The sequence below is a fragment of the Psittacula echo genome, assembly GCF_963264785.1.
Source record: "Psittacula echo genome assembly, chromosome: 5".
In the NCBI taxonomy this organism is placed as follows: domain Eukaryota; kingdom Metazoa; phylum Chordata; class Aves; order Psittaciformes; family Psittacidae; genus Psittacula; species Psittacula echo.
In genome coordinates, this window is record NC_137739.1 from 8,078,769 (window position 1) to 8,100,617 (window position 21,849).

The following is a 21,849-nucleotide window of genomic DNA, read 5'->3' on the forward strand; positions in this document are numbered from 1 at the left end:
TTTTAAGCTGCGAGTTTCCCTCAGCCTTCCGCATTTGCAATGACTGGGACTGGTTTGGCTTTAGTGAATGGTTTTGCCAGCAGGTGGCCAAATCTGGTTCTTTCTAAACCAGTCAAAAGTATAGGAAGAAATTCAATGTCTTGCACCCCACTACACAGGTCAGGGGCATTAAGATTAGTGCACTATCTGTGTAGGCGTAAGAGATGTTAACCGATAAACACAGTGCTAGAACCCCACTTTGATCCACTGCTTGCAACACAGGTGGGATATGAGGGCTGTGAAAAGCAATTTGTTAAGTCTGCAGAATTTGAGTATTTCCTCAGGTCCATAGATGTTAACGAACTTCCTGTTGTGGAAGGTCTGTCTTTAAAAATATTAAATGAATGGGTCTCAAGTAGGAATTTTCACCTTAGCATAGATCCAAACTGCAGTCAGTTTGGAAGTGGGGAAGCTACCTTCTCAAGTCCGTCGGATAATATAGTCACAGAGCAGGTGGAGCTGTGTGCAGGCTTGAGACTTCTCTTTCAGAAACCAAACCACTGAGACAGGGTTTGACATTGAATGTCATGACATGGAGTGACTTTGGCTTCTTTTGTCTTTCAGATGCAAAGCTCACTGATGGAATCCTTCGCTACCTAAACTAAACCTACTGACAAAACCAGCTACGTCTCATCGTCAAACCTGACTCTTTACCATCAAAACTGTACAATCAAGGCTGATGGTTTACCCTGAAACCTGGCTGTTTACCATCAAGAATGACTCTACCATCAAAACTGACTGTTTACCATCAAGCCTGGCTTTGCCATCAAACCTGACGCTTTAGCACCAAACCTGTTTTCCATTGAACCTGCCTTTACCATCAGAACTGACTCTCTACCATCAAATGTGACTTTTTACCACCAAACCTGACTGTTTGCATCAAACCTGACTGTTTATCATCGAACCTGGATTTGCCATCAAAAAAGATGAATCTTTACCTTCAAAAACAACGACTCTTTATCTTCAAACTGGACTTTATCGATGTGGACCATCAAAACTTAGAATTTCTGATTGAAACATTTACCATCAAGACAAAATCCATACGTTTTAATTCCGTTCTCTTAATATACTGTCACTTGCCTGAAGTCTCAGTTGTCTTTGTCTCTCTAAAGTGGCTAGCTCAAGACAAATTCATAGGGTGATTTTAATTTTTATTATTAAATGCTATCAAACTGTGATGCACTTCATATTCACTGGTCCTGCATCAGGAGAGCAGTGATTGGGAACCTCAATGAAATACAGTTCCTCTGACTTATCTGTCTGGTCTGATTAATCAACTTGAGGACAAGAGATCTGAGTTGTTCTTGCCTTATATTTGACTGAAGCTCATGGAAGGGAACGGACAAAATCCCTCTTTAATTCAGGGTGGGAAACCAGCTCTTAATGGAGTAACATTCACAGCAACACAGCTATGAGTGTTCAGCTTTACAAGAACAATCTATTTTGCAGGTGAGGAATTTTCTCTCTGAAAAAGTAAACCTGTCAATTTAAATCAGTGTGCCTAAAGGTAGGCAAAGAGGCCTTTGACTTACAAGAGCAGTTGCAAAATCAGATCTTAACCTCTGAAACCAGTAAATCAGCACGCACCTCCCATGTATTCTTGGTAAATGAGGAGCTATGCAACAGTAGGGTTTCACACTTTATTTTAGAGAAAGGCTCCAGGCTGAAGCAACAGGTCCTCCTGATAAATGAAAACGTTACCATTGCAGTGGATTTACATAGAACGTCACATTGTAAACAATGATTGATACAGAGTATGTCATGCAAATCACTTGTGTACGCCAAGTTACTACTTAGATCAGTCCCTATCTGTGCGGCGTTTACATTTTATATTCAAACTGTAGCTAGAAACATTTTCTAAGAAAATCTAGAAATGGAACTGGTAAGCCACAAGTCTTAGCTTGTAGGATTTGGTCTACAAGAGACCTAGCTTTTCCAGCCAGCATATCTACATAGGGATGTACTAAATCTGAAAAATATGCATTGTTTTCATCTAGAAAGCATTCTAGTTGCTGCTCAGTTGGCAGAGGTTCAGTTTTGTACCAGTTTAAAGCGGTTCAAAATGTTTCAGTAACGTAGAGCTTATTTTGTCAGAATAGCGTCAATTTTAAGCCAGTCCGGCTGAGCCGAAGTTTCCTGTACATTTCTCTGCCTGCACTGCACTGGCACCGCGGCTGATGGAAGTGGCCACACAGCTCAGCTGCTGAGCGGAGCCGGCACGGCAAAAAGAAGGGAAAGAGAGCGGCGGGAGCAGCCGGCTCGGCCCGGCTCGGCTCGGCTCGGCTGGGCTGGGCTCTTCTCAGCTCTGGCGGCCGCTGTGGCGCCGGTCGGGCACCCGGCCGCTGTCCTCCTGCCTGCCGGGCAGCGGAGGGGTGGGACTCCCCGTCGGGGCGGGGCTGGGCGACGTCCCCAGTATGGGGCGGACGGACCCAGCCCCGCCGACGCCGACGCCGCCACCGCCGCCACGGCCACCACCGCCTGGCCCGGCAGGACCGGGGCGGGGCGGGACGGGGCGGGAGAGCGCTGAGGCGGGGCGGCGCTGCGCCTGCCCCCGCAGCACCGGTTGCCGCGGGCCGGAGGTGCCCGGTGGGGCTGGGTCGGAGCGTGAGGTGGAGGGAGAAGGGCGAGGCGAGGGGAAGCGAGGGATCCCTCGGAGCCGTGCTCTGCCCTCGCCTGCCGCGTCAGGGTCGGGTTGGTTTGGCTGTGTTTGGGCTCTTGCCGCTCCCGACAGCGGACGTGCTGCGTGCCGCGCCGGTCCGTGAGAGCAGCGGTGCCAAAATGCTTTTAGGGACCAAAACGCCTCGGAAAGGCAGAGCGGAGGGTGAGCGGGTAGGTGCCTCAGGCTCAGCGCTGGTGATGGAAGGCCGGGCAGTTCCATTTGGAACTGGTACTATGACGTTAACCGACTTTGGGAGCTTATCTTGCGACCCGGGAGAAGCAGACCCTCAGACCCCGGTGAAACACTGGGCAGACGCGCCTTGGGAGAGCAGAGAAACCCCTGGGCGGACGGAGACCACGGTCACGACCCCGGAGCTGACAAACTCGGAGCCCTTCGCTTCCAGGTAAGGTTAAAGTGATAATTGACTGCGGGTTTCCTGGGTTGGCAGATGGATTATTTTTTATGAAAGCAAACAAGTGTGGCCTCTGGGGGTGTGGGTGTGTGTGGGTGGGGGTGTGTGTGTGTGTGTCCGTTCGGGATGTTCCTTATTTCGAATTTGTGTGTGTGTGTGTGTTTGGTTTTTGGTTTTTTTCGGGGGTTTGGTTTTACTTTTCTGTTGTTGGTTTGGTTTGGGCTTTTTTGTCTTCCTGTAGTGTTGCTTTGTGGAAGTATAGTTTGCAATTTAGAGACATAGAAGTGCCTTCATGTCTTCATGTCCACCTGTAGTAGTTTCCTGTTGCTCCTTATTTCTACTTAGGCATTTTTGTGTATGTTGTTGTTTTACAGTCACTGCTGCAAATGTTTGTTTTGTCATGAGACAAATGCGTAATCGCTGCTCCCCACTTAAACACAGTGTTGTGAGTGGGGTTTTTAGTTTGGTTGTTGTCGTTTGGGGTTTTTTTAATATTCGTTACCAGCTATTTAGTCCTTCAAGTTATTTCTTTGCGACTGAGTGACAGGATCTCCTTCTGGAATGCTTTGTGATATTTTGAAGTCAACCAGAACTTTTGTCTTTGATACAGATATGAACGATGACTATAAAGAGGAGAATACCTTCAATATTTAAAAAGCTGTCATTCAGGTGGGCCAACAAATGGCCTGCCAAGAAAGTGACAGCATGCACCGCAAACTTTGGCTGGGTACAACCTGCAGAAGAGCCAAAGAAGGGACCAGGAGGTTCTATTTATTGTAGAAGCACGGAAAAACCCAAGCCTTTTGGCCAGGGAGAACTAAGTAAGTGTGCCTTCTGTCCTTCCCCCCTTTTCTTCAGAACAAAAACCCCAAAAGTTAGAAAACGCAGTTCTCATTTGTTGCACTGATATAAAACAGGGTTGTGATGAATAAAGCCTTCAGCGCTAGGCTGCAATTTTGTGAGTCCCCTAAGGCAACTGAAGGGACTGGTGCTGGAAAATGATGGTTCAAAGCAGTGTGTTGACCTGCAAATTCAAGTGGCAGTGTTTCAGCTGTTCCATCATGTGTTTTGGGGTTGTGGAGTAGACCTGGTTCTTCTGGGTGCTCCTGCAGAATGCTGCCTTTTAAACAGCCTTTTTCAAACAGAAACCGTAAATAGTTTTGGAAATCTAATTTTCTTGCAGTTGTTAACGATGGAATTGCCCCACCACGTGAAATTCTTTTTCCACCTGAGAAAATCTGCATGGATTGGCAACAGCCACTGAATGTTGGAGTTGGACTGCAGAATCTGGGCAATACGTGTTACCTTAATGCTACTCTGCAGTGTTTGACGTACACACCTCCTCTGGCCAGTTACATGCTGTCTCTTGAACACAGCAAGTCATGTGAGTACTTTCTAGCATTATTATAAATATGTTGGGCAGCTGCAAAGGTGGAAGAAGAACAGGGATTCTGTGGAGAAAACTCGCGGCTTTCCAGTTTTACCTGTAGAAGCCGGCTTTGAATGCGATCTTCGCGGTCTTTTCCAGCCTAAATGATTCTGTGATTCCATGGTTATTTAGCAGGGAGCTCGGAATGGCATATAAAGTTCATTTGTTCATTTAATGCACAATGGTAAACTTGCAAGTAAGGACCATTTCTTGCTTTGTGTGAATAAAGAAGTATGTTGCAAAGGAAGGCATTTGATGAACATTTGGGATTTGGGTTTCCTGCTGGTAGAAAGGAGGTAAAATTTAGGATGTTGGCATCATAGCTTCTTTGTGTCTGCAGCCTAGATACCGTAGTGTGTTAATACTGCAATAAATGACACGTTCACTCTTGACCCATTAAAAAGGCCCACACCCTAGAAAGCACTACGAGCCAATTTCTGCTGTCCTGAAATGGAAATCTGTGTGGGGCAGTATTAAAATGTAGACTGGTTTTATTCTAGTTAAAAGTTCGTATTTTTTGAACGTTGGAATTTGTGTTCTTCGTATTTCCATTCTACGGTTGAACTGATTTAGGCGTAAGAGCCTCTTTTCGTATCCTTCTAGGTCTATTTTGACAAAGGTACATGCATGCTTTTTGGTTTGGCATCTTAATGTTTATTCCTAGAAATGTAAGTGTGTTTTTTTAACATAGATAAAAAAGTTTCCAGTTAAGAACCCTGTTACAAAAGGGAGGGCAGAAATACTCGTACATACTTCCTTTAATCTTTCCTTTCTCCCAGAGGATTCTTATCTCTGTGTCACGTAGCTCACCTAACAGCAGTATGCTGAAAATAACAGGCATTCCCTCTCAGCGCTGTGTCATCAATATCTATAGCGTTTTTCATGGATATTGTTTTTTGGTTTTGTTCTTTTTTGGTGGCAATGCTTATTTGACTCGACTGTGTTGATTCTTTCACTCTTCAGGTCATGAAAAAGGCTTCTGTATGATGTGTACATTGGAAGCTCACATTAACCAGGCCCTGTGTTTCTCTAATAATGCTATCCCACCTATGTCTGTTATCAATGGCCTTATAAGTAAGTAATTTCAGATGGTTTTATTTTGATATATTTGGTAACTTTTCAAAGCACTATTTGATGCGTAGAAATGATTTTGATACTTTTAGAAACGTGAGTTTTCTTTCCTTTTCTAGGAAATAAATATAACCTCCTTCTTATTTATTAGGAATAGGAAAACATTTCTGTTACGGCAGTCAAGAGGATGCACATGAATTCTTGTCCTTCACTGTTGATGCTTTGCAGAAAGCTTGCTTGAATGGAAGCACCACGTACGCATAAACCACTTATTTAAACTTTAAATGTTCTCTAGCCCCTTTTACTCCTTTCTTTACTATGCTATATTAAAATGAATGTCCTTGGTAAAAACTGTTTGAAGAGTTAACTCTGAGCCTCGCATTATCTGAGGTCTGATTTATCATTTCTTTCCAGGTTGGACATATCTTCTCAAGCCACCACACTTATTTATCAAATATTTGGAGGATACCTAAGATCCCAAGGTACTTGTTAAAAATCTTCCTCTCCTTTGAAGTGGTCTGTGTCTGTTTGTCTGTAGTAAAGGACTTTGACTAAAGTAATACGTGTGAAGACTTTAAATTTGTCCAGTCAGTGTTAAGCATTTGTATTTTGATTCCAGTGAAATGCTTGAACTGCCAAGCCGTTTCTGATACGTACGAACCATTCCTCGATATTACTTTGGATATAGAGGTAAGGTGTTTTGTGAATATGGGTTGAGCTGTATGGGGACCTGTAGAGCCTTCCAAAGAAAGGCATTTTACTGAAAAAGATACACTGCTAAAAGGAAAGAGCTTGATGCTGGATGGGAGCGGCAATCCTTTGGTCTTGTGTGGAAGGCATCTAGATGCTCTCCATGTTTGCAGTGGGTTTAAGCTGTAAAAACAGTAATTATGTCTACACAAACACCTATACTCTCACACTTCTCCATTATTCTGCTTCAGCATACGTCTGTCCTTAGGCTGATGGGTTTGACTGTTCTCATTCTTGATGCCATAGCATAGCACAGGTGCTGTCTGTGGCACTGCAAACTTTATTGTTTTGTTTCAGAGTAGAATCGTTTCCACAGGAGGTAAATGCTCAGCGTACTCTGAGGTTTCTGCCTCCTTCACAGTGGTTGCCGGTTGGCAGTAGGTCGCTTGAGGATGAACTAGCAAGGTTCTCTCGCAAACTACCAGGAAGCGTTTGAAGTTTTGCATTTCCAGTGACTTAGTGCTCTACTTTCTTATTCATCCAGGCCGTTACGTCTGTCACCGAGGCTCTAGAACAATTTGTGAAACCTGAACAACTGGGCGGAGAAAACAGCTATAAGTGCAGCAAGTAAGATTCTTACTAATTCCATCTGAAAACAAGAGAACGCGTTTCATGTATCACATGAATATCTGGAAATAGAAGAATTCTGGCCATTAGCTCATATTAGACTTCTATTCCTTACTGCTGCCTCTACTGGTGTTTATTAGCCTTCGTAAGAGTGAGGTTGCACACAGAAATATTTGTCTGGCCAGAAGTTACAGGGGATGTCTGCTAAGTAGTGGTGAGCTGAAGCATGGAGCTAAGGACAAGGATTTGGGGTGGGAGGCAACAATCAGCTTGCTGAAGGTCCTAGTGTTCCCTGTGGAACAAAGTGGGATTGGGTCTCAGTGCGTGTGAACGGTGGTCGTTAACGTGAGCAGCCTCTAATGGCTCACTAAAAAATGTCTTGCAGGGTTCTCATGCTGAATTGTTGGGAAGCCTTTCCTTTTTGTCATTAGGATAGATGCTCAGATGTTTGCTTGGCTATCGAAAGATAATGTTCTAAATCCTTTGTTTTGTAGAGCTGTCCGCTTACATCCTGTTACCTTCTGTCTGTTAACAAGCCTGAAGTGCAGCGTATGGGTTCATCAGCCTGTGCGAGAGATGAACACTTGTTTGAGTTTTGGGAGGGGGAAGAATTTGCCGTTAACCGTTTGTCTGTGCTGGTTTTTAAGGTGCGAAAACATGGTTTCTGCCTCCAAGAGGTACACAATACATCGCTCCTCCAAAGTTCTCGTCATATCGCTGAAAAGATTTGCAGATTTTACTGGTGGCAAGATCAACAAGGTATATTTGCAGCCGTAAAGCAGCTTTATCTTCTTGGAATGGGAGATTTCCCCAAGAAAATATCATTTTAAACAGGGGAAGTTTAGATTGGGTATAAGGAAGAAATTCTTTACTGTTAGGGTGGTGAGGCACTGGAATGGGTTGCCCGGGGAAGCTGTGACTGCTCCATCCCTGGCGGTGTTCAAAGTCGGGTTGGACAGAGCCTTGGGTGGCATGGTTTAGTGGGAGGTGTCCCTGCCCATGGCAGGGGGGCTGGATCTAGATGATCTTAAGGTCCTTTCCAAGCCTAACTATTCTATGATTCTGTGATTCTATGATTTAAAAGTTGTTAATGCTTGCAGGCTGTAACTAGAGACTAATAACAATAGTCTAAGAAAAGTCCATCTAACAACTGTGGCTTACGGTAACCATAGGGGTATACCTCACTCTTAGAGCTAATTCTGCAGAAAAGAGTTCTCTGCAGCTTAAATGACTAAATGTTGTTTCTGAGAAGAGGTATTTTTATAAGAATCAAGAATATATTTGTGTGATCCTAGCCTGTGTTTTCAGAAGGGTTTTTCTCAGGCTGTTCCACCAAGTGATTCCGGGTAATTTTTGAATCTTCCTGTTTTGTGTTTAGGATGTAAAATACCCTGAATATTTGGATCTTCGAGCCTATATGTCCCAATCGATGGGAGAGCCACTCATCTATTCTTTATATGCAGTTCTTGTTCATTTGGGGTTTGGCTGCAGTGCAGGACACTATATCTGCTTCATAAAGGTGGGTACCAGCTTGATTTCTCCCAGGGTGAAATAAACAAAGAAAATCAATGTTACTGGTAACCACCGTTTTGATGGGGAAAAGTTGGATGGTGTGTTCTGTTTGATTTGGTTTGGATGGTTTGTGCTGAAGAGTTCTACCTGTGACGGCATTTGAGCAACATGCATTTTGTCTAAAGATGTCACTGTCTTTTATTTGCAGGCGGGCAATGGATTTTGGTATCGAATGAATGATGCCGTAGTGGAGCCTTCTGATATCCAAACAGTTCTCAATCAGCAAGCTTATTTACTTTTTTATGTCAGGTAATACCAACTCCTGAACCTGTTCAGAATATATTTACTTTCCTGTTACTGATACTTGTCTTTTTTTCAGGTGTTGTTATTTCTGTGCTAGGAAAAGATTACAATTTCTGGAATTTGGTTCTGTCTAACCTGAACTTGCCCACAGCATTTACTGCCTTTCATTGCTTGGCGTTAAACTGGTGCGCTTGTGTACATTGCTGTCTATCTGGTCTTTGTAGCTGGCTAATGTAGAAGAGGAGAAATTACGCCATAGATGATGTAAGGGTGAGCTGTCGCTCTGGCAAGGATAGTCATTGTAGGGAGACCATTGTCTGTTTTTTAGTTTGTAGTCTTGGTTGAGCCTTTTGTACATGTCTTGTGTGTCACATCATCTGTTCTTTTCAAATTTTAGAAGGGGGTTTAATCCAAGACCAGGCTGAAAGAAAAACTCTAAACTGAGATCACTGCTTTTTTCCCAAGGCGCTATGATTTGACACTTGGAGAACGTGGTTTTTACTTACCAGCACCGTCTGACCCCTGCTCATTCCTTGGTCAGTGGGGACCTAATAGTAAGCAGGACGGATTTATGGGACCGCAGCTTCCTCCTCATATGATTAAGGTAATTTGCAGGGAGCAGATAATGGCACCAAATTGATAATGTTGTTTTCTTTTGACTGGGGGTGGGGGGTGTGTTGTTGTTTTGTAGCGTCTGAGTTTTATTTTCCCTCCCACACTGCAGCTTTCTTCACAACCGTCAGCAACAGCCAGAATTATTCCAACAGTGGCTAATCCTAAATTGTGCAGCCATGCTACTTCATTATACTTCCAACTCAAAGTGCTTTCTAAAGCACTGGGAGCTACGCTTTTCAGACGCTTGAAGGAGCCTATTAATTCCTGATGATGATGATGATGATAAGAACAATAGTAGTAGTAATAATTCAATATCACTCCGCCAGTGTTCATTTAGCTGAGTCAGTGAAAACGATTTTTCTTGGTCCTGCGTACCAGAGCAATTATTGCAGTGTTTTCGGGGAATGTTTAAAGGGGAAAGTAAATACATTTGGGAAGAGCTTTAGTCAATGTTAAGTTGTTTGTGTGGGTTTCAAAAATGAGGCTCATTTGATACCAATATGCAGTAAACCAAAAGCAGCAGGAATTAAACACACTTGTTGGACTTAGGTCGATATTGGAAGTGGGGTGTTTTTTCTTCTTAGGTAGTGAGGCAATTTGTAGAAATATTTAGCAGGAGAATTTAATGTTTTCATAAGTGCTGTGTGATTGCACATATTCATCTTGCAATCTTTTCTTTTTAAATACAGAATTCAAGTCATTTAAATGGAAATGGACCCCTAGAAGAGGATACAAATCCTGTTGGTATCTCCATAAAAAGGCTATCTTCAGCTCCAACAGCTTGCATTCAAAACTGGGCAATTACCAGGCCTTCAGCTACGGATCCATCGAAAGCCCAGAAGATCACTAGAAGTATTAATAACAAATTGCCTGAGCAGCAAACTGTGTCACAGGCTGGCCATCTTACCAGTGCTTTGGAGAATGAGGATCTCAGCAAGGCCGTTCCTTCCTCCACAATTACAAACTCTTTCAGAGCAGAGTCTACCTCAGATGCCTCTACAGTGGCAGTTGCTGCTGACATTTCCAGACAGGAAGTTCCTGATGAAATGTTTGTAGAGCCAGCAGTGAATGGAAGTCCTACACTCGGCTCCGATGCTACGGTTCCTTCCAGTGCAGAGTCTTCAGGAAAATCTGAGGCGTCGAATGGCGTGTTTAAAATGAATTTCAGCGTATCTTCCAACGGAATTGTGATTTGGGAGGCGGTCGGCACATTGCAGAATTCCCATTCTTTCTGTGAGAGGGCTGAAAAAGAGAGTTCCCATCATGAGCTGCCAAAAAATGATTCACTAAATGGTGCTGTTAGTTTAGATATTGGATCTAAACAAAATGGACTGAAACTTGATGATTTTACTTGCGAAGTCCAACCTGCTAAAACTTCTGAGATTTTCTTCCCTGAAACAAATGGATTGCTTGAACCAGTGAGTTATGTTTGTTCCATCTAGAACTTCTCACCTATGGTGTCCTTAGTATTCAGGAGCGTTAAAATGTTCCTAATTCATGTGAAATACTGTTAACACACACAGCACAAATTTCATCGTTAACACTTTGTGCTATTATCCCCTTAGAATTTGCAGAGCTGAACTGGCATGTGAGAACATGTCAGCTTCAGAAAAGTTCAGCTGAGATAGTACTTGATAAGTTTCATAAATATATTTGGGAGGGTGGGGAAGGGGTGATGTGTGAAATGGCAATAGTGCACGTAAGGCAAAGTGATCTTGCTTAATAACTAATGAGGAAATTTTGCAAACAGTTTTCAGCTAAAGGTAGTATATTTTTGTCTGTTAACGTCTGCATTTTAATTGTAGGTACCTGAAGCTGAGTCACCGATTCCTCAAGAAATAATCTTAGAATCCCTGGCCTACAGCCACCTGAACAGGCTGTCAGCGCAAACAAGGTAAATGTATTATTCTGATATTAAATACGAGCAGATGCCTCTCAGAATAGTTCTGTTTCTTCACGGAATTATTTTCCTTTTTTTAACGATTGGATTTCTTTTTCCAATGTAAATTCCCCACCTCCTGCCCTCCCATTTTGGGGGGAGGGACGGACATTAATGAGTTGACTTTTTTCTAGTTAGGGGAGAGCGAACCTAGTGGTGCTGGCTACTGATGTGATGTAGAGCAGTGAGCAGAGGGAGACAAATGTGCTGGGTGTGGGTTTTTAATGTACTCCTTGCAGGCTCAAGAGAAGAAAAACACCTTCTCTGGGCGCTGCTGAATGAATAAGAATCGGTTTCTAAAGGGGACTGCCTTACAGAGTCTCTTTAGAAAGCTACAGTTTCCAAACCGTGTAAGGGAGTTTAGAAACAGACAGAGTTTACCAGTAGCCAGCAAATCTTTTACTTAAGGGGATTTGTGCTCCCAACATTTATCTTTTAGGTGAACTTTTCCAAGTGAAAAATGTGGTTTTATTTTGTGCAGTGTCCCTGCACCTCAGAAGTCTGAGGGCGATCATCTTATGGAAACCGTAGTGAGGGAAACAGTGTCTGTCTATGAACAATCCAGGACGCCTCTTTCCAACCTTGGCTGTGAGATTGAGAGTCCTTTTACTGTATCAGACTGTGAAACCATTGCTACCAAAGAAGTTGCTGAAAGTATTATAACAAAAGCTGATAACGTACAACCCAGTATCAACGGTCAGCACAAGGTCAGGAAAAAATCCTTGGATACTGAATGGGAATACGTTGGGCAGTGTGAGTCCGAAGACAGCAGAGACAAAGACAAACCAAGAAGACCAAAAGAACCTGCACTCATTGCAAAAGGAGATCCTTCGTATATCAAAGGGTCTCCTGAGAGTGAAGAGAAATTAGGGCAAACTTCCTCTGTGAAGTCTGACATTGAATGTAGTCCTAAAAAACTTGCATCTCTAGGTATTACAGATAAATGCCAAGATACGGAGGACATTTCTAATAACTATGTAGAGGTACCACCTGTTAATGACTCTTCTATTGCAAAGCTGGATAAAGTTCTGGAGAGTCAGTTCTCCAGACAAAATGAAGGGCTGAATAATAAAAAATGCAAAGAGGATAATAGGCAAAAATACGAGGAGAAGATACACGACTCCAAAAAACCTGACAAAGAACACTACCGAAAGAAGAGACAATACTCTGAGATTAAAGAGCAGAAGCAAAGCAGGAGCAAAGCGGATGATCGTTCCTACAAAAGGAGGCGCTCTGGCAGCATGGAAACAAATAAGCAATATCATCATAAGCAGGACTATTACAATGAAAGGAAGTACAGACCTTCCCATAATGAAAGAAGCAGTCCAAATAACAGCAGAAGGTCAGGAAAATACTCTCGTTATAGATCGCGAAGCAGAGAAAGAACAGAACAAGACAGGAATAGGTATTCCCATTCCAAAGGAGAGAGAACTTGGAGCAGGGAAAGATACTATCAAGATGAAGCACGGAGATGGGAAAAACGCAGGTGTTACAAGGGTTATTACTCTGTTCATGGAACAGGAGATGGTAGAGAGAGGAAGTCCTCTCATTTTGATAAGGACTTTGACAAATTGAGTCAGTTCTACAAATCACGTAGGGATCATCACTGCCAGAGCAGATGGGCTCGCACTAGTCACTCCAGGGAGGAAGGAGCCCATCACTTCAGTAGCCACAGAGGGAACTTCCGTCATGGTTCAGTACCTCAGCGGCAGTCTGAAAAACACTCTCGGGAAAGGCACGCACCTCCACCTGCCTCAGCTCGTGCACATTTTGACAACGCTTTCTGGGAAAATGAAAAACTTAGACTTGGCAAGAGGAAATACAGTGACAGAGAAGGAAGGGAAAGTGAAATGGGAAAGAAATGCCGCAAGACAGATGACCAAAGAATGAAAAAAGATGAGAAGGTCAAGAAGAAAAAGAAGTCCAAAGATAAATATCGAGAGAAGGATTACAAGTAAGCAGGGATTCCAGCATAATCTGCCATTTTTTTTCCTAACACTTTTCTCTGTGTTTCTCATGCCTGCCTTTTCCCCATTGTTTCTAAGTGATTTATGTAGGATAATCTGACTAGGTGTTGGTCATCAGGCTGGTCATTAGGTTGGTCAAGCCAACATAGGAAGGATGTTGCTGAATAGCGTTAGAACGCTAGACCTGGAGCACAAAGTTAAGAACCTGTCGTGGTTTAAGCCCAGCCTGCTGAACCCAGGGCAGAGCCAGATCTGCGCACTGTTCTTGATTAGGTTACAACAATTATGTATTTTTAATTCCACATATTCCACAAATAGCCCCTGTCAGGATTTGTGTACAAACCAAGACTTACTGGTCCTTAATCTGAGGGCTTATGTTTGCTGCATCCAAAGTCAGATGTGCAGAAATTACTACAAAATAGGTGACACACAGCAAGTCATCACCTGTGGTAAAAGAAATAACATTCCATACACGCATCAAACGCTGCATCCGTTTTCCTATTTTTAAGCTGCGAGTTTCCTTCAGCCTTCCGCATTTGCAATGACTGGGACTGGTTTGGCTTTAGTGAATGCTTTTGCCAGCAGGTGGCCAAATCTGGTTCTTTCTAAACCAGTCAAAAGTATAGGAAGAAATTCAATGTCTTGCACCCCACTACACAGGTCAGGGGCATTAAGATTAGTGCACTATCTGTGTAGGCGTAAGAGATGTTAACCGATAAACACAGTGCTAGAACCCCACTTTGATCCACTGCTTGCAACACAAGTGGGATATGAGGGCTGTGAAAAGCAATTTGTTAAGTCTGCAGAATTTGAGTATTTCCTCAAGTCCATAGATGTTAACGAACTTCCTGTTGTGGAAGGTCTGTCTTTAAAAATATTAAATGAATGGGTCTCAAGTAGGAATTTTCACCTTAGCATAGATCCAAACTGCAGTCAGTTTGGAAGTGGGGAAGCTACCTTCTCAAGTCCGTCGGATAATATAGTCACAGAGCAGGTGGAGCTGTGTGCAGGCTTGAGACTTCTCTTTCAGAAACCAAACCACTGAGACAGGGTTTGACATTGAATGTCATGACATGGAGTGACTTTGGCTTCTTTTGTCTTTCAGATGCAAAGCTCACTGATGGAATCCTTCGCTACCTAAACTAAACCTACTGACAAAACCAGCTACGTCTCATCGTCAAACCTGACTCTTTACCATCAAAACTGTGTACAATCAAGGCTGATGGTTTACCCTGAAACCTGGCTGTTTACCATCAAGAATGACTCTACCATCAAAACTGACTGTTTACCATCAAGCCTGGCTTTGCCATCAAACCTGACGCTTTAGCACCAAACCTGTTTTCCATTGAACCTGCCTTTACCATCAGAACTGACTCTCTACCATCAAATGTGACTTTTTACCACCAAACCTGACTGTTTGCATCAAACCTGACTGTTTATCATCGAACCTGGATTTGCCATCAAAAAAGATGAATCTTTGCCTTCAAAAACAACGACTCTTTATCTTCAAACTGGACTTTATCGATGTGGACCATCAAAACTTAGAATTTCTGATTGAAACATTTACCATCAAGACAAAATCCATACGTTTTAATTCCGTTCTCTTAATATACTGTCACTTGCCTGAAGTCTCAGTTGTCTTTGTCTCTCTAAAGTGGCTAGCTCAAGACAAATTCATAGGGTGATTTTAATTTTTATTATTAAATGCTATCAAACTGTGATGCACTTCATATTCACTGGTCCTGCATCAGGAGAGCAGTGATTGGGAACCTCAATGAAATACAGTTCCTCTGACTTATCTGTCTGGTCTGATTAATCGACTTGAGGACAAGAGATCTGAGTTGTTCTTGCCTTATATTTGACTGAAGCTCATGGAAGGGAACGGACAAAATCCCTCTTTAATTCAGGGTGGGAAACCAGCTCTTAATGGAGTAACATTCACAGCAACACAGCTATGAGTGTTCAGCTTTACAAGAACAATCTATTTTGCAGGTGAGGAATTTTCTCTCTGAAAAAGTAAACCTGTCAATTTAAATCAGTGTGCCTAAAGGTAGGCAAAGAGGCCTTTGACTTACAAGAGCAGTTGCAAAATCAGATCTTAACCTCTGAAACCAGTAAATCAGCACGCACCTCCCATGTATTCTTGGTAAATGAGGAGCTATGCAACAGTAGAGTTTCACACTTTATTTTAGAGACAGTCTCCAGGCTGAAGCAACAGGTCCTCCTGATAAATGAAAACGTTACGATTGCAGTGGATTTACATAGAACGTCACATTTTAAACAATGATTGATACAGAGTATGTCATGCAAATCACTTGTGTACGCCAAGTTACTACTTATATCAGTCCCTATCTGTGCAGCGTTTACATTTTATATTCAAACTGTAGCTAGAAACATTTTCTAAGAAAATCTAGAAATGGAACTGGTAAGCCACAAGTCTTAGCTTGTAGGATTTGGTCTACAAGAGACCTAGCTTTTCCAGCCAGCATATCTACATAGGGATGTACTAAATCTGAAAAATATGCATTGTTTTCACCTAGAAAGCATTCTAGTTGCTGCTCAGTTGGCAGAGGTTCAGTTTTGTACCAGTTTAAAGCGGTTCAAAATGTTTCAGTAACGTAGAGCTTATTTTGTCAGAATAGCGTCAATTTTAAGCCAGTCCGGCTGAGCCGAAGTTTCCTGTACATTTCTCTGCCTGCACTGCACTGGCACCGCGGCTGATGGAAGTGGCCACACAGCTCAGCTGCTGAGCGGAGCCGGCACGGCAAAAAGAAGGGAAAGAGAGCGGCGGGAGCAGCCGGCTCGGCCCGGCTCGGCCCGGCTCGGCTCGGCTGGGCTCTTCTCAGCTCTGGCGGCCGCTGTGGCGCCGGTCGGGCACCCGGCCGCTGTCCTCCTGCCTGCCGGGCAGCGGAGGGGTGGGACTCCCCGTCGGGGAGGGGCTGGGCGACGTCCCCAGTATGGGGCGGACGGACCCAGCCCCGCCGACGCCGACGCCGCCACCGGCGCCACGGCCACCACCGCCTGGCCCGGCAGGACCGGGGCGGGGCGGGACGGGGCGGGAGAGCGCTGAGGCGGGGCGGCGCTGCGCCTGCCCCCGCAGCACCGGTTGCCGCGGGCCGGAGGTGCCCGGTGGGGCTGGGTCGGAGCGTGAGGTGGAGGGAGAAGGGCGAGGCGAGGGGAAGCGAGGGATCCCTCGGAGCCGTGCTCTGCCCTCGCCTGCCGCGTCAGGGTCGGGTTGGTTTGGCTGTGTTTGGGCTCTTGCCGCTCCCGACAGCGGACGTGCTGCGTGCCGCGCCGGTCCGTGAGAGCAGCGGTGCCAAAATGCTTTTAGGGACCAAAACGCCTCGGAAAGGCAGAGCGGAGGGTGAGCGGGTAGGTGCGTCAGGCTCAGCGCTGGTGACGGAAGGCCGGGAAGTTCCATTTGGAACTGGTACTATGACGTTAACCGACTTTGAGAGCTTATCTTGCGACCCGGGAGAAGCAGACCCTCAGACCGCGGTGAAACACTGGGCACGCACCCCTGGGAGGACAGCGAGACCCCTGGGGGGTCACAAACTGCGGCTCCTGTGCGGACACAGAGGGCACCCCTGTGCGGAGAGACGCAGACCCTCAGGCCGCTCTCTGCTCCGTACAACTCGCGGTCCCCGATCTCGGAGGCGCCAGTAGTGGCAGGAAGCCTTGCTGGGCTCCGACAGCGAGGAATGAGAGCTTCGAATGCTTCTCTACTTCGTGTACCTAACTGGCTTCCAGTTAATATCTTCCTTAACTGGAATAACTGCGAGTTTCCCAGCTTGGCAGCTGCATTCTTTTTTATGACAGTAAACGAGTGCGGCGTGTTTGTGTTCGGGATGTTCCTCTTTTTTTTTTTTTTTCACTCGCTTTGGACTTTTTTCTGCCGGTAGCGTTGCTTTGTGGAAATGGAGTTTGCCATTAAGAGACATAAAAGTGCCTTCATGTCTTCATGTCTACCTGTAGTAGTTTTGTATTGCTCCTTATTTCTACTTAGGCATTTTTGTGTATGTTACTGGTTTTTTTACAGTCACTGCTGCAAATGTTTGTTTTGTCATGAGACAAATGCGTAATCGCTACTGCCCACTTAAACGCAGTTTTGTGAGTGGGGTTTTTAGTTTGGTTGTTGTTTGGGGTTTTATAATAATTTTTACCAGTTACTTAGTTCTTCAAGTTATTTCTTTGAGACTGAGTGACAGGATCTCCTTCTGGAATGCTCCGTGATATTCTTAAGTCAACCAGGACTTTTACCTCTGTTCCAGATACGAACAATGACTATAATGAGGAGAATATCTGCAATATTTAAAAACCTGTCATTCAGGCGGGCCAACAAATGTCACGCGAGGAAAACAACACCATCCACCACAAACTTGGGCCAAGTACCTCCTGCAGAAGAGCCAAAGAAGGGACCGGGAGGTTCTGTTTATTGCAGAACCTCTGAAAAACCCAAGCCTTTTGGCCAGGGAGAGCTAAGTAAGTGTGCCTTCTGTCCTTCCCCCCTTCAAAAAAAAACCAAAAAAAACCAAAACGAAAAGTAGAAAACGCAGTTCTCATTTGTTGCGCTGATATAAAACAGGGTTGTGATGAATAAAGCCTTCAGCGCTAGGCTGTAAATTTGTGAGTCGCCTAAGGCAACTGAAGGGACTGGTGCTGGAAAACCTACGGTTTTATCGATTTAAAAATCCACTTGTAACAATCGGTTTTGAGGAGCTTTTTAGAATACACAGACTTACCCAGGTCTTCTGTGTTGTGCAGAGAAAAATACATTTTACCTTTGTGTTTATGGCTTCCATTATTCACAAGTCTCTGAATGCTAACCCTGCTCCCGAGGAGGTCTGGCATCTGTAGGGCTACCTGCTCTGCTAGTTACTCGCATGTTTTTCCATCTTAGTTCTTGTATTTATTAGCATAGAATTACAAATGTAAATTTGTGGTTTAAGTTACAATAAGGAAAAAGGCCAGAGTGGTAGTTTGTCTTGTACTGGAAGAATTGAAACGGATAAATAAACCATAGTTCAAAAGAGTCTGTTGACCTGCAAATTCAAGTGGCAGTGTTTAAGCTGTTCCATCACGGTTTTTTGCGTTGTGGAGTAGACCTGGTGGGTTTGGGTGCTGCTGCAGAGTGCTACCTTTTAAACATCCTTTGTCAAACAGAAACCGTAAATAGTTTTGGAAATCTAATTTTCTTGCAGTTGTTAACGATGGAATTGCCCCACCACGTGAAATTCTTTTTCCACCTGAGAAAATCTGCACGGATTGGCAACAGCCACTGAATGTTGGAGTTGGACTGCAGAATCTGGGCAATACGTGTTACCTTAATGCTACTCTGCAGTGTTTAACTTATGCACCTCCTCCCGCCAATTACGTGCTTTCTCTGGCACACAACAAGTCCCTGACACAGAGCCCGACCCCGGGGCGGACAGAGCAGCAGACCCCGCAGCTGACAAACCCGAACCCCCGTTCGGACAGACGCAACCCCGGGGCCGCTCTGGCTGCTCCGTACTAATCGCGGTCCCGGGGCTCGGGGTCGCCAGCAGTAGCAGGAAGCGGAACTGGGCTCCGACAGCGGGGCAGCGGGAGCTTCGAGTGCCTCTCTACTTCGTGTACCTACCTGGCTTCCAGTTACGGTTAAAGTGATCAAAGAACTGCGAGTTTCCTAGCTTGGCAGCTGGATTCTTTTTTATGAAAGTAAAAAGGTATTACGTGTGTGCCTCTCGGGGACGTAAGGGGTGGATTCTGTTGAAACAGACCTGCTGCCCCCCTGAGGTGACAACCCCAACCTATTGCTGTATTTAACTTGGTTTGCGTGAGGTGCGGGCCTCTCAGGGACTTCAGAGGTGGGTTTCGTTGAAGCAAAACGTGCTGCCTCCCTGAGGCGATCGTCCCGTTCAGAAATGGATAGCAGTGAAGCTGCCCCTGAGGGCAGAGATGTGTTGTGTGGTCTTTTAGAGAAACAGAAGGCTCGCCTCTCTCTGCCAGGGGCAGAATGGGCCGAGAAAAATCGGCATAATTTGCAAAGTGTAACAGACCGAATAAGCGCCCTGCAAAAGGACGCAAAACTGCGGCCCGGAGAGGGTAACTCCGTTGTCTGCGCCGTACTGGGCGCCATCTTGACTGCTGCACCGGAGGCTGGCGCAGAACAACAAACAGCTGAATCTCAGTTCATACAAACTTCACCAGACCTGGTCCGAGCCCTGCAGGACCAGGTAGTTAACTTAAAAGAACCGTTAGACAATGAGAAAAATCAGGCTAACTGCTTGCAATGTGCCCTGAAAGAGCAACTCCTTGCAGAGAAAAGCGCCCCTGCACAGGGCGGAGAAAACAACTGAATATCCCCACAGGGCCCTGGGAGAGGCGGGACTAAGCGTAGAAAAGTGAAACGTTCCTGCCGCTTCTCTCCGCCCCTTGATAAATAGGGAATCTGCTTAGGAAGGCGGAGAGAACCAATTCCCACCGCTTGCCACCAGAGAGGTTCCGTTATCCTGCTCCGGAGTGAGCTAAACTTCAAAAGCAATCGGGTCGTACTCCAAAGGAATCAGAAACAGAATCTGTTTGGAGAGTATCGCTGTCTGGGGGAGGTGGATTTTTACGGAGTGAGAAGGAAGCTGAGGGATATTTGGGGCCAGCAGTATTTTTAACCACCGGCGACCACTGCGCACCCTGGTCCTTAACTCCAAGAGCAGCTTAGTGGGCTGGAGGACTTGACCCTTTGGAGAGGGGAGATCCCCTCGCCATCACAGGGGCAGTCGACCAGTGGGTAGCAAATGTGCAGAAAGCAGCATGTCTGCAAAGGATGTACGATCGGGAACTTAAACAGGAGGCCCCGATGATGATAGCGGTCGATCCCGAAAACACAGGACTTCCCTCATTCGGGCTCTTCCCGACTCCTTGGAAGCCATGGGGATCCAGTTACAGGGAAAGATAAGAGCAACATCCCAAAGTGAAAGGGCCGTTGCTGCCCTGGAAGGACTGCGTTCACCTGATCGAAAGACAGAGAAGAAAGTATTTGCCCAGGAGCTAGAAATAGTCCTGAGAAGAGGCAAGGGTTGTGGACATTGGGGTGATGACAGGCTATTCCTAAAGATTGAATGGATGGATTACCCAGTGATAAATTGGAAAAGCTGGGGCTAGAGTGGCCTGAAAGAAACCCCATGGGCCCTAAAGAAAAGGAAAAATGTGGAAGGCCCCAGTGTCCCCAGCACAAACCAGCTCCACCCCATGAGTGTGAGCAGAAGGGTGGAGGGTGAAAATATATTCGACAGCTCACTGAAGACAGTTAAGGCAAATAACTTGTTTTGTGGGACCTGATCTGGTGCCACATTTTTCACTTGCTTCGTATGTTTTGTACAACCTCATAGAGAACTCAACTCATAATGCTTTTGCCCATTGTCCTGCAGGATTTCAGAGGATTGCACAATTTTGTTAGATGGTTTCTCCCTTGGTTGGGAGTGAGTGAGTTAGGAAAAACTCTCAGTTGCCTGGTTTTGTCTCTCTAAAGTGGCCAGCTGAAGACAAATTCATAGGGTGATTTTAATTTTTATTATTAAATGCTATCAGACTGTGACACACTTCTTCTTCACTGGTCCTGCATCAGGAGACCAGTGAGTGGAGAACCTGTAGGAAACACAGGGCATCTGAATAATCTTTCTGATTTATCTAAGCTGTGTTGTTCGGAGATTTTAATGCTAAGAAATACTACATTTCCTGCTACAATCGCCTTAGTTACACATTACTCTCAAATAGTTATTCCTGCTGGGTAGAAGAACTTCAACTAAATACAGCAAATTAACTCCCAAGGCATTTCCTTCCTGCTTCTAGGCAGGCATCCTCACCTGGTTGAATAAATAGATTTTCAGAAGGGAAGAACTGATACAAAAGTGCTTCACGGCTTATTAGTGCTTTTGTAATCTCACATTTCTCCAGAAATACTTTATTGGCTGCTTTTCACAGCCTTGCACTCATTGGTACCACTGATCTGGCTTATTTGCATTACAACTGTACTTGTACAGAGCTCAAACTGATGCATGCATTGCTGAAGAACAAAACCTGAAGTTGCGGACCAGAAGACTCGAAACAGGTGATGTGAGCAGCTCTGAGATCACGCTGCTCTGCAAACGCAGGGCGTACGACTCAAAATCCTTTCTAGAAAGAGTTTAAATGTGTTCCATTAAGCAAAGGTATCTCCCCACGGACACTTGTTCGAGGATTGTACCTCCTTTGGTTGAGTTTCAGTCCCTTGAAAGTACTTGTATCTGAACAGGCATCCAAGCAGACCACAATTGCACACACTCTGGGGAAAATCTAAGGTGTAGAAAAGTTTACTTTGTTCTTTTCCTCTCAGCCTTTATCGCAAACATGCAATAAAGCAGAACACTGGCAGGATGACACCTCATGCAAAACAAGGCACATCAGCAAGGCTGGAACAAGCAAACGGCCTCTCCTTGACAGTCAAAAGGGGATTTGAAACACATCACCTTGGTCAGTCTGTGGCTTTGCCAGGACGGCACGTTTCCCTGTGCTGTATCCCGAGCTGCTCTGCAACTCCAACAAGCAAAATTGCTTTGATAAAGCACTGGG

At 44.9% G+C, this 21,849-nt stretch overlaps 1 protein-coding gene across 1 annotated transcript; it reads left to right on the forward strand.

Annotated features, from left to right (window-relative positions):
* Positions 1-3,729: 3,729 nt before the first annotated feature.
* Positions 3,730-13,254, forward strand: LOC308222348 (ubiquitin carboxyl-terminal hydrolase 42-like; the record flags this gene model as incomplete). The annotated part of the gene is made up of 14 exons (XM_080620244.1): positions 3,730-3,931; positions 4,294-4,494; positions 5,503-5,613; positions 5,762-5,864; positions 6,025-6,092; positions 6,230-6,300; positions 6,845-6,927; positions 7,575-7,686; positions 8,306-8,446; positions 8,648-8,748; positions 9,208-9,346; positions 10,047-10,775; positions 11,163-11,251; positions 11,778-13,254. The coding sequence occupies 14 exons, from the start codon at positions 3,730-3,732 to the stop codon at positions 13,252-13,254; spliced, it is 3,627 nt and encodes a 1,208-aa protein (XP_080476370.1).
* Positions 13,255-21,849: the final 8,595 nt, after the last annotated feature.